Genomic DNA, 16,521 nt, shown 5'->3' with positions numbered 1-16,521 from the left:
GGCAACACAATGTCTTGATTCAAATGGAAATCAGAGACTAACTTAGGAAGGAACGATGGACATAGGCAAAGAACCACCAAATAGGGGGTACGACACGATAACGCCGCCAGCTCCGGGTCGCTGAAAGACCGCCAAGGCCGACACCTGGCCCTTGATGGGACTTAAGGCCAAATTTATGCTCAACACCTTGTGGAAGAAAAGTCAAAATCTGAGCCAGCGAAAAAGAACGAGGGTGAACTCCACACTACTCACACCACGAAAATTATGCTTTCCACGTCTGATGGTAGATCTTCCTAGAGATAGACTTCCTAACCTTCAGCAGTGTCGGATTCGCCGACCCAGGCAAACCTCTATCCTTCAACACCTGGCTTTCAACAGCCAGACCGTCAAAGCCAGCGACTGTAAAGCAGGATGGAAGATCGGCCCTTGGAATCGTAGATCTTCCCTGAGAGGCAGTCTCCAAGAGACTTTGGCGACCAGTCGCACCAGGTTGGCATACCAAGACTGACGAGGCCAGTCTGGGGCCACTAGAATGACCAGAATCCCCTCGGCCTCTATTCTGGGCAAAAGCTTGAGGAGGGAAGGTGCAGATCAGATGATACAGGTTTTTTCTGCGGTTACATTTCTGCTTCTATGAGGTCAGAAAATGTGTGGGAATGCATAGGTAGCCATTCTTTATATCCACTAACACCAGGAAGCAAACAAATCATCAATTGGGTGGACTCCATCCTGAATTTTTGTACTTTTTGGTTGGTCTTTATGCGTAATCTGGATGAGGCATTAAGTATCAAGGGGGACAGAGGGGAAGAGGACACTACAGTTGTTGGGTGATGTAAAGGAGGGCACAGGACACTACAGTGGGGGTGATGTGGTGGGATGATGTGAAGGGGTGCAGAGGAAACTACCGTGGGAGGGATGAATAGATGTGAAGGGGAGCAGAGGACACTACCGTAGGAAGGATGATGTGACGTGAAGGAGAGCAGAGGACACCACCGTGGGAGAGATGATGCGATTTGAAGGAGAGCAGAGGACACTACCATGGGAGGGATGAAGTGATGTGAAGGGGGGCAGAGGACACTGTCGTGGGAGGGACGATGCAATGTGAAGGGGAGGGGGGGGAGAGGACACTGCCATAGAAGGGATGATGCAATGTGAAGGGGGGCAGAAGACACTGCCGTGGGAGGGACGATGCAATGTGAAGGGGGGCAGAGGACACTGCCGTGGGAGGGACGATGCAATGTGAAGGGGGGCAGAGGACATTGCCGTGGGAGGGACGATGCAATGTGAAGGGGGGCAGAGGACATTGCCGTGGGAGGGACGATGCAATGTGAAGGGGGGCAGAGGACATTGCCGTGGGAGGGACGATGCAATGTGAAGGGGAGCAGAGGACACTACCATGGGAGGGACAATGCGATGTGAAGGGGAGCAGAAGACACTACACTTGGGGGGATGTTATGTGAAGGGGAGTAGAGGACACTGCAGTGGGAGGAGCAGCAGGAAACTATGCAGTGTTTTTTTTTTTTTTGGGGGGGGGGGGGGGGGGAGGTTTAAAAGTTTTATTTTAATTTTTTTTAACAGCTTGCCGACCGCCGCAAGTAAATTTACTGCGGCGGTCAGCCCCTCACAGGCAGAGTGACGTTAATTAACGTCACTAGCCTGGGAGGGTCTGGGGAGTGAGCGCGCGCCGCCGGAGGGGATCGCACGGTCACGGACCCCCCCCGCGCGTGTGACCGGCGGACCCGATGTCCGCAGATAACTCGGCGATCGTCGGGGGAGAGGGAGAAAGTCAGGCAGCTTTTGTAAACAAGCTGCCTGTCATTCTCCTCGGTGTAAAAACACTGATCACACGGTTCTATAATGTAGAACCGTTGATCAGTGTCCTTACACCTCAAGTCACAGCCAATCACAGTAAGAATCACGCCCCTAGGGACACACACAGCCCCTCCCCCTCTCAAATAAAGTTAACCCCTTCACCATATGTATAGCACTGATTACTGTAGTAATGTCACTGGTAACCCCAAAAGTGTCAAAAATGTCAGTCAAGGGTCCGATCTGTCCGCTCCAATGTCGCAGTACCGCAAAAAAAAAAAAAAATCGCAGATCGCCGCCATTACGTGTTAAAAAAAAAAAAAACAACAAAAATGACAAAAATCTTTTCCTTTGTTAGTAAACGCAATAACTTTTGCGCAAACCAATAAAAATACGCTTTTTGCCTTTTTTTTTTTACCAAACATATGTAGCATAAAACAATTTGGCCGAAAATGTTAAAAAATTTTGATTTTTACATTTTTTTTGGGGGGGAATTTCATATAAAAAAATTTGTAAAATATTGTTATTTTTACAAAATTTACGCTCTTTTTTTGTTTATAGTGTAAAAAGTAAAAATCGCACAGGTGATCAAATACCACCAAAAGAAAGCTCTGTTTGTGGGAAAAAAAGGACGTCAAATTTGTTTAGGTACAGCGTCGCACGACCGCGCAATTGTCCGTTAAAGTCACGCAGTGCCGAATCGCAAAATACCCCCTGGTCGTTTAGCAGCCAAATCCTCCGGGGCTTAAGTGGTTAAGGGCGCACTTCCCCACCCGGGGATCTTTGATTTCCATGATGTCCAGGTAGATTTTAACCTCTGAAAGGATGTCTACCCCTGGCCTAAAGCCAGGGCAAGAATTTTTGACACCCTAGGCGAAACCTTATTTTGCCACCCCATTGGCTCCACCCTGCCCATGAATATGGTAGAGGTGGCGGGACGGAGATTTTTGCAGCACCATGCCACCTATTTCTTCAGCTTTGGGCGGCAGAGGAGGAGGGGGGGGGGGGAGAAGAGGAGAGAGGAGGAGGGGGGGAAGAGGAGGAGGAGGGGGGGAAGAGGAGGAGGGGGGGGGAAAGAGGAGGAGGAGGGGGGGGGGAAAGAGGAGGAGGAGGGGGGGGGGGGAAAGAGGAGGAGGAGGGGGGGGGGAAAGAGGAGGAGGAGGGGGGGGGGAAAGAGGAGGAGGAGGAGGGGGGGGGAAAGAGGAGGAGGAGGAGGGGGGGGGGAAAGAGGAGGAGGAGGAGGGGGGAAAGAGGAGGAGGAGGGGGAAAGGAGGAGGAGGAGGAGGAGGAGGAGGGGGAAAGGAGGAGGAGGGGGAAAGAGGAGGAGGAGGGGGAAGAGGAGGAGGAGGAGGAGGAGGGGGAAAGAGGAGGAGGAGGAGGAGGAGGAGGAGGAGGAAAGAGGAGGAGGAGGGGGAAAGAGGAGGAGGAGGAGGGGGAAAGAGGAGGAGGAGGAGGAGGAGGGGGAAAGAGGAGGAGGAGGAGGAGGAGGGGGAAAGAGGAGGAGGAGGAGGAGGAGGGGGAAAGAGGAGGAGGAGGAGGAGGGGGAAAGAGGAGGAGGAGGGGGAGGAGGGGGAAAGGAGGAGGAGGGGGAAAGAGGAGGGGGAAAGGAGGAGGAGGGGGAAAGAGGAGGAGGAGGAGGGGGAAAGAGGAGGAGGGGGAGGAGGGGGAAAGAGGAGGAGGGGGAAAGAGGAGGGGGAAAGAGGAGGAGGAGGGGGAAAGAGGAGGAGGAGGAGGGGGAAAGAGGAGGAGGAAAGAGGAGGAGGAGGAAAGAGGAGGAAAGAGGAGGAGGAGGAAAGAGGAGGAGGAGGAGGAGGAAAGAGGAGGAGGAGGGGGAAAGAGGAGGAGGAGGGGGAAAGAGGAGGAGGAGGGGGAAAGAGGAGGAGGAGGAGGAGGAGGGGGAAAGAGGAGGAGGAGGAGGGGGAAAGAGGAGGAGGAGGAGGTGGGGGAAAGAGGAGGAGGAGGAGGGGAAAAGAGGAGGAGGGGAGGGGGGAGAGAGGAGGAGGGGAGGGGGGAGAGAGGAGGAGGGGAGGGGGGAGAGAGGAGGAGGGGAGGGGGGAGAGAGGAGGAGGGGAGGGGGGAGAGAGGAGGGGAGGGGGGGAGAGAGGAGGAGGGGAGGGGGGGAAGAGGAGGAGGGGAGGGGGGAAGAGGAGGAGGGGAGGGAGGAGAAGAGGAGGAGGGGAGGGAGGAGAGAGGAGGAGGGGAGGGGGGAGAGAGGAGGAGGGGAGGGGGGAGAGAGGAGGAGGGGAGGGGGGAGAGAGGAGGAGGGGAGGGGGGAGAGAGGAGGAGGGGAGGGGGGAGAGAGGAGGAGGGGAGGGGGGAGAGAGGAGGGGGGAAGAGAGGAGGAGGGGAGGGGGGAGAGAGGAGGGGGGAAGAGAGGAGGGGGGAAGAGAGGAGGGGGGAAGAGAGGAGGGCTGAGAGAGACAGAGAAAGGGGAGTGAGGTGGGTGATGAGAGAGACCCCTAGCCCTGTCCCTATCTGCAGTCCCTCCTGTGTTACATTGTCCCAGTCTCTGACTGAAGATGTGCAGGCCAGGTCTGTGTATGATGATGGACGGTACCTTCACCTTCCGTGCCATGATGCCAGTCTGGCTGTTTGATCCTCTTTGATCCGTCCAGTTCCACTGGCTCCCGCAGCAGCCTGCGCCTCTCGCCTGTCCTCTGTTACAGCTCTGTGCCCCCAATCAGCCTGTCCTCCGGGTCTGGGCCTCAGGTTAGAGCGAAGAGGAAGTTGGAGCCGACCCGTCCATGCTCTGAAAGCATGGGGTACGCTGCGCCCGCTGCTTCTCGCCTCTTTAGGGGGCGGGGTCAGGGGAGCGAGGTCAAGGTGGAGGCGGCTGCCGTGGAGCTCTTCTCCAGAGTTCCGGGCTCAAATCTATCTGCCCTTGGCTGGCCCCTCGCTGATCACCGCTGTGTAGCGATGAATGCCCAGCCACCTACACCCCAAGAGTGCTGCTGATTGCTGCCGCGCCACCACAGACAGGACTGATCGTAGAAAGCAAAGTAGAGGAAAAAACACACTGAGCAGCTCCAGGCGCCCTCTCCTCCCAGTGGAGAGTAGGTAAGCCAGTGGCCGTGGTTGCGCCCTAGGCGGCTGCATTTCCAATTATACCCCATGCACCATAGTCTGAGTGTGCGTGTTTTCACAAACTGCATGTAAGTACTTGAATAGACTGGCTGTAGAACATTTCCTTAGCTGAAATACCATTGCAAGCAAGACAAAAAGATGTACTTATTATATATAATAGGGAGTAAGAACTAGGTTTTCTGAGCAACATGTTAAAATTTAATAAACCAAAAAACATCCAAACATCTTCATAAATAGAAGAATTCAACATCCTTATCGTGTGCAAGTCAGACATGCAGAGAACATCTCCCTCTATCCTGCCAGCAATCCGTGAACTGTCTGCTGAAATGGAGATTCACCCGTCAGAAGGACTTCCCTTCCCGTGAGAGAGATGGTGGAAGTCCCCCCTCTGGAAAGCATAAAACAAACCTTTGGCTATTCAATGGTTTTGTTCACAGGTCTAGCCCAGGGTAGTCAATAGAAATGTCCGAAGCAGGACCCAACAAACGTCATTACGATGCAAATGTCTTTTTTTATTGGGCAGAGTCATTATTGATCTCTTTAAAATGTGGGCTCTTTGGAAGCAAAGAATGAGGCTTCACCCCTCTGGGTACCAGTGCCTTCACCCCACTAATCCTGTATTATCAATCACACAGAACAGCTTAGGTGAGGACCCGCAGGATAGGCCAGATTTCCTTTACAGAAGGGATGTTGAAATATAAGGCAAAAAAATATTGTGCAAAATGGAGAAGGTTCAAACTCTTCTTTCTTTCCTCTTCTTGCTTCCCCTCTGCGCTCCCCTCTGTGCCGCTTTCACTAGTCCTTTAAACTGGCCTTGCATCTTTGCTTTTTTCCTGCATCAGAAACAGAAGAATAATATTATTATACATCATGTCACCGCCAACTAATAAGGTTTCAGCTTTTGTTGAGGAAAAAACTGCTTCCCTCTGGGTGATCTCTGTACATTGCAGGGATTTTAACAAACTTTGTAGCAGATTTCTCGCTTTTGTTATCCTGAAGAAATCCCTGTGTGTTTGTCTGTGTCCTTGTGGAAAGAGAATATATGGGGTGTGGTTTCATAATTATCAATCAGCTGCTGCACTTGCAGGGCTATAATGGAGGAAAGTGGCAGCCTGCCCTCCCTAATAGGTATTCATACAGTCTATGGCCGGCTTTCGTAAAGCAATAGATGACTGCAGGAAAGAAAATCGCTCGGCCCCCCATCCACAGAGTCAGTGTTGATGGGGAAATCCCTCCCACAGCACTATTGTGTTCTGCTGGTAGAACACGATTACTGTTAGCGGCTACAGCCGCCAGAAAAAAAAAAATCAGATAGGATAGTTGTACCAAAGTCGACAGATGGATCCAATTCAGTACAACCAGCCTGCCCATACATGGATCGAATCTCGGCTGGTCCCTTCTGAACTGGCCAAGATTCAATCCACCTATGGCCAGCTTAACAGCACTGTGAAAAGCAATATGACCACCACTCAATCTCTCTGCTCTTAGCCTTGAAACATCAACCAAAAAGTTGATGTGGTACCTACAGAACTAGAATCTTATCTTATTTTTTCACATAGGCGAAAATTTCAAAAGTTCGCCTATCACCCCCACCCCCCCCAAGAGACATCACTTGTGCCCGGAGGCTGCTGGATAAGTGTGAAAGCCCAGCGCATCTTGCACATAGGCAGTGGGGAGCTGGCTGTGAAACAGCAGGATTCACAGTCAAGGTGGCAGCACTGGGGCAGCCCCGACAGCGCAGCATCTCAGAGCCGCCCCATTAGCGCAGCATCTCAGCGCCGCCCCATCAGTGCTGCCGCAGCCTCATTAGTGAAGGAAAAAAAATGACTTTACAAAATGCTATAATTAAGAAATACGTTTTCAAAATTTTTGGCCTTTATACATTATTTAATAAAAAATAAAAACCCCATTGGTGAATACCACCAAAAGAAAGCTGCGTCTCGAAAAAATGACATATGGGTACAGTGTTGCATGACTGCGCAATTGTCATTCAAAGTGTGACAGCGCTGAAATCTGAGAATTGGCCTGGGCAGAATGTGGGGGGTGCCCAGTATTGAAGTGGTTAATACTTTGAGCGTGCTCCTGACTTGAACTTTGAAAATGGCAGCAGAATTGAAGAAAATGTCACATTGGTAAGTATACCTGATTAGGTACATTTTATAGGCATTTTATAGAAGGGGGGAGGTCCTCTTTAATTTTACAGCTATCACATAGGGGGTTGGAGCTCAATAGAAGCAATCCGGCATCTGAAAGCCAACAGTCGGCTTGTAACATTTAAACGCATTGCAGCCAGGAGTGTGTGGAAAACCCTCTGCTGCTGCAAAATGTAGTAAAGTCGTCCATGTCAGTCTAATGAAGGCAGCCTGCTGTTTTCCAGGCTAAGTGCTTTATTCTGTCACTTACCTGCGGTTGAGCTTGGCTTTGTTCAGGGGGATGTAGGCGTACGGATCATGCTTCCCCTTCTGCTTTAGATCACCTTTTCCTTTCTGCAAGAGGAAAACACAGGTGAAGACACAGCACTTCTATTTCTCATCTCCATGTTTTTTTTCCTTTTTATAATGTGGAATGCATGCACTCCCATGGTTTACTGTTTTTATTTCATTTAAAGCCCACCTACAGGATTAAAAAAAAAAATTGCTCAGTACATAATAAGGCCTGTTGCACACAGTACTGATCTTTGAGCATCTGCTTTTTTTTGGGCGAAATGTCATGCGTTTGTTTTGCACGCACAATATATTCCTAGTGAAGATTAATTTTTATTTATGCTCATATGCTCGCATTTGCGTGTACCGGCGCAAAATACTGACCTTTTTATTTTTTCCTATATTCAAGAATACGCAGCGCTTGTTTACGCACCTGTGTGCACAGGCACATAATAAACAATGGGCTGAATTTTAAATCTGTAACCAAAAAAAAAAAAAAAAAAACGGAATTTTTGTAAAATCTTACCTGTAAAATTCCTTTCTCTGAGTCCTCCGACAGTCGCCGCCTCTTCATATTCGTCACATATGGGGTATTAGACTTTGCTCCGAAGGAGTAGCTAGGCAACAGAATATGTTAACATTAAAGCTTTTAACATATCCCACCCTCAAGGGGTGGTCCCCTCAGTCAATACTTCCTGCAACCATATCTCAGTTTTAGTGGAATAGCAGTAGAGTATACAACCAAACCCCAAAAGAGGGGCGGGGGCGGCGACTGTCGGAGGACTCAGAGAAAGGAATTTTACAGGTAAGATTTTACAAAAATTCCGTTTTCTCTTACGTCCTCCGACAGTCGCCGCCTCTTCATATTTGTCACATATGGGGACGTCCCAAAGCAGTGCAAACATGAGGGGTGGGAAACGCATCCGTGCCGAACAGGCAACGCAGTCTCCGCATCAAAGAAAGGAACCTTACCAAAGGAAGGAAACCAGCTGGGCAACAGGAAAAAACAAGTGCTCAACAGGAGCAACAACCCAGGAAAAGTCAAAAAACCAGGGAATGTAAAACATATCCCAACAGCCAGAGGTCCCCAACAAGGGACCCTAGGAAATTGCCGCACTAAGAACCTTGCGGCCAAAGGAAGCATCCGCCGATGCCCGAACATCTACTTTGTAGAATCTTGTGAACGTGTGTACGGTCGACCAGGTCGCCGCCTTACACACCTGGGCTACAGAAGCCCCATGACGACAGGCCCAAGACGTACTCAGAGATCTAGTAGAGTGCGCCTTCACAGGCACAGGGGGAACCTTCCCCTGCAAAGCATAGGCCTGTTCAATGGTCTGCCTGATCCATTTGGCAATGGTAGAGGCCGAAGCCGCCATGCCTTTCCGAGGACCCTCTGGAAGAACAAACAAGGAGTCCGTCTTACGAAAAGACTCAGTCGATTTAAGGTAAACCCTAATCGCCCGAACAACATCCAAAGAATGTAGTCTCACCTCCTTTGGATGTTTAGGCTTCGCGCACAGCGAAGGCAAGACAATATCCTCGTTAAGATGGAATTCCGAAACTCGTTTCGGAAGAAAAGAAGGATTAGGTCGCAAGACCACCTTATCCAAATGAACAACCAGGTACGGAGACTTGCAGGACAAGGCTGCCAGCTCCGACACTCTGCGAGCCGAAGTGATCGCCACCAAAAAGGCGACCTTTTTGGACAACATAGACAACGAGATCTCCCTGATCTGTTCAAAAGGAGCACGTTGCAACACAGACAGAACGAGATTCAAGTCCCAAGGGGGCAAAGGATCCCTCCTAGGAGGGACCAGATGCCTCACACCCTGAACAAAGGTGCCAACCAAAGAGTTGGAAGCCACGGGACGTTGAAACAGAACGGCCAGTGCAGAGACCTGACCCTTTATCGTAGCCAGCGCCAAACGCTGATCAACTCCCGTTTGAAGGAAAGACAGCACACGGGAAACCGAGTATGTGCGGGGTGAAAACCCCCTGGACTCACACCAGGCAAAATAGGCCTTCCAAGTACGGTAATAAACCTTCCCCGAGGAAGACTTCCTCGCGTTGATCAAAGTATGAACGACCTCTGGAGAGAGACCCTTCTCCTTCAGGACCTCGGTCTCAACAGCCAGGCCGTCAAAGCCAGCGACTGTAAAGCAGGATGGTAAATCGGTCCTTGAGACAGTAGATCGTCTCGAAGAGGCAGACGCCACGGGGCGTCGACCGCCAGATTCACGAGGTCTGCGTACCAGGACCGGCGAGGCCAGTCCGGTGCCACAAGAATCACCGTGCTGCGTTCCGAGTGTAACCTGCGAAGGAACCTGGACAGCAACTGAATCGGTGGAAACGCGTACATCAGCCTGTACTGATGCCACGGGGTCACTAACGCGTCCGACGCGTCTGCCCAAGGGTCGCGCGTCCTTGCCACGAACCTTCTCACCTTGTTGTTGAGACGAGACGCGAACAGGTCCACATCTGGAAGACCCCACTTCGCGCACAACATCTGGAAGACAGCCGGGTGGAGAGACCATTCCCCCTGATCAAGGGTCTGGCGACTCAGATAGTCCGCCTGCCAGTTCTCCACCCCCGGAATGTGAACCGCCGTTATCGCCGGGACATGAGTCTCGGCCCAAGACAGAAAGTCGGCCACTTCTCGAGCCGCTCGGGCACTCCTGGTGCCCCCTTGGTGGTTGATGTAGGCCACCGCCGTGGCATTGTCCGTCTGCACCCGAACCGGGCAGCCCTGCAGCCGGTCCGTCCAGCGATGAAGACAGAGACTTATCGCACGCAATTCCAGAATGTTGATCGGAAGGGAAGACTCCCCCTCCAACCAAGTTCCCTGGGCGGACAGAACGCCCAGAACACCACCCCAGCCCGACAGGCTGGCATCCGTGGTGATCACCGTCCACAAGACAGGACGAAACGACTTGCCCCCGGACACCAACGGGGACTGGAGCCACCACAGAAGGTTTCTCCTGGTGCGATGACTCAACGAGATTTGAAGATCCAGAGATTGAGGTCGCCCGTCCCACCTGGACAGGATCTCCGCTTGGAGACCCCGCGTGTGAAACTGGGCGAAGGGAATCGCCTCGAAGGCCGAGACCATCGATCCCAGACATCTCATGCACGTCCGCAGAGACGAGTGCGGAACGTCCCTGAGGGACCTGACTTCCTCCTGGAGAGTTCTGAGTTTGTCTTCCGGCAGGAAGACCTTCGCCTGCACCGAGTCCAGAAGCATTCCCAGGTAGGGAAGACGAACCGACGGACTCAGTGTCGACTTTGGAAAATTTATCGTCCAACCAAACTCCTGCAGAGTTTGCATCGTGACAGACAGGTCCTTCTCCAGACCCTGGCTGGTCGCAGACCGAACCAGAATGTCGTCCAGATACCCCAGGACAGAAATGCCCTGGGCCCTCAATAATGCCAGAACCGGTGCAAGCACCTTGGTGAAGACCCGCGGAGCCGAGGCGAGACCAAAAGGCAGCGCCACGAACTGGTAATGATCCTCCGCAATGGCAAATCGAAGGTACCTCTGGTGACCCTCGAAAATGGGGATGTGAAGACACGCATCCTTCAAATCGATGGAGGCCATGAATTCCCCCGGAACCAGGGCAGCCACCACCGACCGCAGGGATTCCATGCGGAACTTGCGAACCCGCACAGAGCGGTTTAGAGCCTTCAAGTCCAGAATTGGACGAACCTTGCCCTCCTTCCTGGGCACGGTGAACAGATTGGAATAAAACCCCCGAAATCTGTCCCGATGAGGCACCGGAACCACCACTCCCTGAGCCCTCAGGTCCCGCACCGCCAGGTGCAGGTCCCGCAAACGCTCTGGAGACAGTTGAAGATTTGAGGGAAAAAATCTGCTCTCCGGCCGAGAGAGAAACTCGATCTTGTAACCAGATCGAACGATTTCCTGAACCCATCTGTCCCGCACACGGGCCAACCAGGGCTGAAGAAAACCGAGCAAGCGTCCCCCCACCCCAAAACTGGGTGAGGGCGCCCCTTCAGGCCGAACTGTTATGGGCTGCAGATCCGGATTGGCCGGATTTCTGTTTACCAGACCAGGGCTTCTTCTGAGAGCCTTGACCTTTGAACGGCTTGCCCTTGTAGTGCAGCCGAAAGGCACGAAAGGACCCCTGAGGGGGCCGAAAATTAGCATGCTTCTTCCCAGAAGCTCCCTTAGCCTTGGGGAAATGGGGCAAGAGAGTGCTCTTACCCCCGGTGATCCCCTTAATCAACACATCCAGGGACTCCCCAAAAAGGCGAGACCCATCATAAGGTAGATTGGCCAAGGTCTTACGTGAAGACTGGTCCACCGACCAACATTTTAACCAAACCAGGCGGCGAGACAACACCGCCACGCTGTGAACACGTGCAGCCAACGGAACCAGGTCCAGGTCCGCATCACACAGATACATGACACCCTGGTGGATTTGATCCACCATATCCAGGGTCGCCGGCGAGGCCGAGTCGGCCACTAAGACGCGCCTAAGCATCTGCGTCCAACTTGCGATCGCCTGGGCCGCCATGAGAGAAGCAAACAGAGCCTTAAGCATAGAACCCGTAACAGAATAAGTATGACGGGCAAGAGACTCCAGTCTCCTATCCGTGGCATCACGGAACACAGGGGAATCCTCTGCAGGAATCGCAGTGGCTTTGTTCAAAACCGCAAATGCGTGATCCACTGGGGGAGGCACACACCACCTTTCATCAGTGGAAGGCGAGAAAGGATAATGCAGCTTGAATCTACTTGGTACCGCAAAAGGTTTGCGCAGATTTCGCCATTGTTCCTTAACAGCGCGCTGAAAATCATCATTGCAGGGAAAAACCTGCGGCGTCCTGCATTTTCTCTGCGTCCCATAAGCCGCCAAGGCGGCGGGGGACACACTTCGTCCTGCAAACGCAGCGTTTGCTTTATGGAAGTAATCAACTCATCCATGATTGCAAGCTCTTCAGGCGAGCCAGGGGGAGAATTATCAACCCCTTCAACTTCAGCCTCCACCTCGGACCCCACAAGATCCAGGGAGGAGCGGGACCCCGATAAGGAGGCCCCCGCCATAACAGCCCCATCACCTTCACCCTCAGAATCAGAGGAAAGAGCAACTCTGGGCCTTTTAGTAGATTGAGCAGCCACCAGCATCTGCACCTGAGCAGCAAGGCCAGCCACAATAGTGGCTAAATCCCCCCCTGGGGGGGAAACAGCGGTCCCCTGGCTTTCCACCAAGGCTGTAGGAAATTTGCCCTCCTGAGAATCCATTGCCCCTGTAATGCCAGACAACAAAGGGTTAACTGCCCCTTTTAAGCAAGCGCGGCAAGCGCAGCCCACCGCACCACACTCAAGCACAATGAGACCCCCACAGGGAATATGCAAACTGAACACAGGCAATGGATAGCAAGAACAGAAGGATAAAACCTGAGGAGACCCTCGCCGCTGCTGCTGCCTCGATCGGTGTTCCTGGAAAGAGGAAGTGATGCTGCCAGGGCGCTCTATGTAAGCCTATGGAGGCTACAAGAAAATGGCCGCCATGCATGTAAAACATGCGGCCGGAGCGAGTGTAGGCAAAATGGCGCCGTTTGGCGCCGAAACCGCCGCTCCACAGTGCATTAAAACACACATTACATTCCAGTATCAGAATACATGTCAGATCGCCGCAGCGATCGCTGTGTATGCCCAAACATGCCAAAAAACATGCCCCACAGCACACAGCTTCACACACTGACCAGGCTGACACACACAGTGTCACACAGCTCCCCCCCCCCCCCCCTTGCAGCCCACAGCATGCAGCCGAGAGATAGGGAGACAAGCAGTGTGAATAGAGGCAGGTTACACAGTCCCAGACTGACACCCCCCCCAGACAGACAGGTCCCCACAGAAATACACTTACCTCACATGGCGTGGGGGACCCGCACAGGCGAACAAGCCGCTGCACATGAGGCAGGGAGAGTCGCATTCAAGACGCACAAAAAGGGGGTTAAGAAACCGCACAGCGTCCAGTGAGGTAGCCACCTCACCAAGCATCCCTGCACCGAACAGGGATGGGTCGTTCACTGTGCCAGGAGCGTTACCTGGCTGAACGCTCGATGGCAGACTGGGAAGCCACTGACCCACGACCTGCGACCAGGGGGATCAGCCCGAGACCCAGTCCGCATGATCCTCTTCATCAGAAGAACTAACTAACGCTGACAAAAATAACAGCTAAGTAAAGGTAGAGAGAAAACTCAAACAAAATCTTAAAAAGAAGAAAGAGTCTGGGGCAGAAAGCCCCAGCACAGAGAGAGCCAGCCACTCCTGACAAGCTAGACATTAAAACTGAGATATGGTTGCAGGAAGTAGGAGGGTATTGACTAAGGGGACCACCCCTTGAGGGTGGGATATGTTAAAAGCTTTAATGTTAACATATTCTGTTGCCTAGCTACTCCTTCGGAGCAAAGTCTAATACCCCATATGTGACGAATATGAAGAGGCGGCGACTGTCGGAGGACGTAAGAGAAAACAGCTTTTCTTCAAGTTTTACAGCTAGCGAAAGAGACAGCCAGGCACGGCAACGTACTGGTACGTCACCATCCACTTCCTGGCATGTGTGCCTCCCTGCTGATCTATGCAGTGATTGGACACAGCATGAGTTTGTCAGCCAGTTACACCCGATGAGTTTGGCTGTATACCTGCTGATCAGCTGTGGCCAATCGCAGCACAGAGTTCTGTGTTTACACACAGAACAGTGATTTGGCTGTTTCTTCTCCTTGAAATCAACCCAGGGAGAAAACGCTTTGCCCTTCTGATCCCCCCTGTCACTCATTAGTACAGTGTACAGTATTATCACTGATCACTGTGTTGGAACACAGACTGCTTGTGTTCTTGGCATCCATCTCTGGGCACATACTGCCCCTAAATGTACATACCATACCACTAGGTGCACCAGAAGGCTGCAGATATGTAGATCTAACTATATCTATAATATTATATATATATATATATATATATATATATATATATATATATATATATATATATATATATACATATACACACACACACACACACACACATATACACACACGCCCAGATCAGCCATAACATTATGACCACTCAGACAAACGCACCCCAGAAAATAGAGGCAGACTCGATAGACCACTCAGTCTTTTTCTGCCGTCAGTTTTCTATATTTCTACCACTGACAGGTAAAGTGAATAACATTGATTATCTCCCAACAACAGCATCTGAAAGTTGGAGGGATATATTGGTACAGCAAGTGAACATGTTGTCCCTGAAGTTGATGCGTTAAAAGAAGAAAAATGGGCAAGCGTAAGGATATGATCGACTCTGACAAGGGTCAAATTGAGGCTCATTGATGGAGGCGGGGAGGGAAGGCTCATTATTGGTGGAAGTGGGGGGAGGAAAAAGCTCGCTGATCGAGGCGGGGAGGGAAGGCTCATTATTGGTGGAAGTGGGGGGAGGGAAAAGCTCGCTGATCGAGGCGGGGAGGGAAGGCTCATTATTGGTGGAAGTGGGGGGAGGGAAAAGCTCGCTGATCGAGGCGGGGAGGGAAAAGCTCGCTGATCGAGGCGGTGAGGGAAAAGCTCGCCGATCGAGGCGGGGAGGGAAGGCTCACGGATCGAGGCGGGGAGGGAAGGCTCACGGATCGAGGCGGGGAGGGAAGGCTCACGGATCGAGGCGGGGAGGGAAGGCTCACGGATCGAGGCGGGGAGGGAAGGCTCACGGATCGAGGCGGGGAGGGAAGGCTCACGGATCGAGGCGGGGAGGGAAGGCTCACGGATCGAGGCGGGGAGGGAAGGCTCACGGATCGAGGCGGGGAGGGAAGGCTCACGGATCGAGGCGGGGAGGGAAGGCTCACTGATCGAGGCGGGAAGGGAAGGCTCACTGATCAAAGCGGGAAGGGAAGGCTCACTGATCAAAGCGGGGAGGGAAGGCTCACTGATCAAAGCGGGGAGGGAAGGCTCACTGATCAAAGCGGGGAGGGAAGGCTCACTGATCAAAGCGGGGAGGGAAGGCTCACTGATCAAAGCGGGGAGGGAAGGCTCACTGATCAAAGCGGGGAGGGAAGGCTCACTGATCAAAGCGGGGAGGGAAGGCTCACTGATCAAAGCGGGGAGGGAAGGCTCACTGATCAAAGCGGGGAGGGAAGGCTCACTGATCAAAGCGGGGAGGGAAGGCTCACTGATCAAAGCGGGGAGGGAAGGCTCACTGATCAAAGCGGGGAGGGAAGGCTCACTGATCAAAGCGGGGAGGGAAGGCTCACTGATCAAAGCGGGGAGGGAAGGCTCACTGATCAAAGCGGGGAGGGAAGGCTCACTGATCAAAGCGGGGAGGGAAGGCTCACTGATCAAAGCGGGGAGGGAAGGCTCACTGATCAAAGCGGGGAGGGAAGGCTCACTGATCAAAGCGGGGAGGGAAGGCTCACTGATCAAAGCGGGGAGGGAAGGCTCACTGATCAAAGCGGGGAGGGAAGGCTCACTGATCAAAGCGGGGAGGGAAGGCTCACTGATCAAAGCGGGGAGGGAAGGCTCACTGATCAAAGCGGGGAGGGAAGGCTCACTGATCAAAGCGGGGAGGGAAGGCTGGCCTGTGTCGTCTTATCCAATAGAAGAGCTACAGGAACTCAAATTACTAAAAAAGTGAATACTGGTTCTGATTGGTGTCAGAACACACAGAGCATCCAGATTGTAGTGTATGGGGCTGTGTATCCACAGACCAGTTAGGGTGCCCATGCTGACCTGTGTTCACAGCCAAAAGCTCCAACAATGGGTACGTAAGTAACCAAACTGGAGCACAGAGCAATGGAAGAATGTGGCCTTGCTCTGACGAATCATGTTTTCTTTTAAATCATGTAGATAGTTGAGTGTGTATCACTTACCCTGGGAAAAGAGGACACAAGGATGCATTATGGGAAGAGGAGAAGCCGGCGGAGACAGTGTGATGCTTTTTGGCAGCAAAAGGGGGACCTACTCAATACTAGGTGGGTGGTCATAATGTAATGGCCGACTAGTGTATATCCCACACACAGCCAAGTTTTAGCAAACAATGCAGCCAATGACTATCTCTGGAAATAACTGGTCTCTGCGCTATTACTGAGTAGCAACACATACACACAAAAGCTGTGGAGAATCCAAACATCTACACCCCCGTAGTTCCCAACCTCAGTCCTCAAGAACCCCTAACAGGTCATGTTTTAAGAAT

General features: G+C 52.3%; 1 protein-coding gene across 1 annotated transcript in view; it reads right to left on the bottom strand.

Annotated features, from left to right (window-relative positions):
- Nucleotides 1–5,254: 5,254 nt before the first annotated feature.
- The window catches only part of RRP12 (ribosomal RNA processing 12 homolog), a 135,287-nt gene continuing 124,020 nt past the window's right edge, over nucleotides 5,255–16,521 (bottom strand). The window contains exons 33-34 of the mRNA XM_082268363.1: nucleotides 7,297–7,379; nucleotides 5,255–5,726 (exon numbers count right to left, since the gene is read on the bottom strand). Coding sequence (XP_082124489.1) covers nucleotides 5,627–5,726; nucleotides 7,297–7,379 — 183 coding nt within the window. The 3' untranslated portion in view covers nucleotides 5,255–5,626. The remainder of the gene's footprint in view (nucleotides 5,727–7,296; nucleotides 7,380–16,521) is intronic.

This window comes from Pelophylax lessonae, assembly GCF_965119305.1.
Source record: "Pelophylax lessonae genome assembly, chromosome: 9".
Taxonomy (NCBI): domain Eukaryota; kingdom Metazoa; phylum Chordata; class Amphibia; order Anura; family Ranidae; genus Pelophylax; species Pelophylax lessonae.
This window is presented reverse-complemented; position numbering and strand designations above follow the sequence as displayed.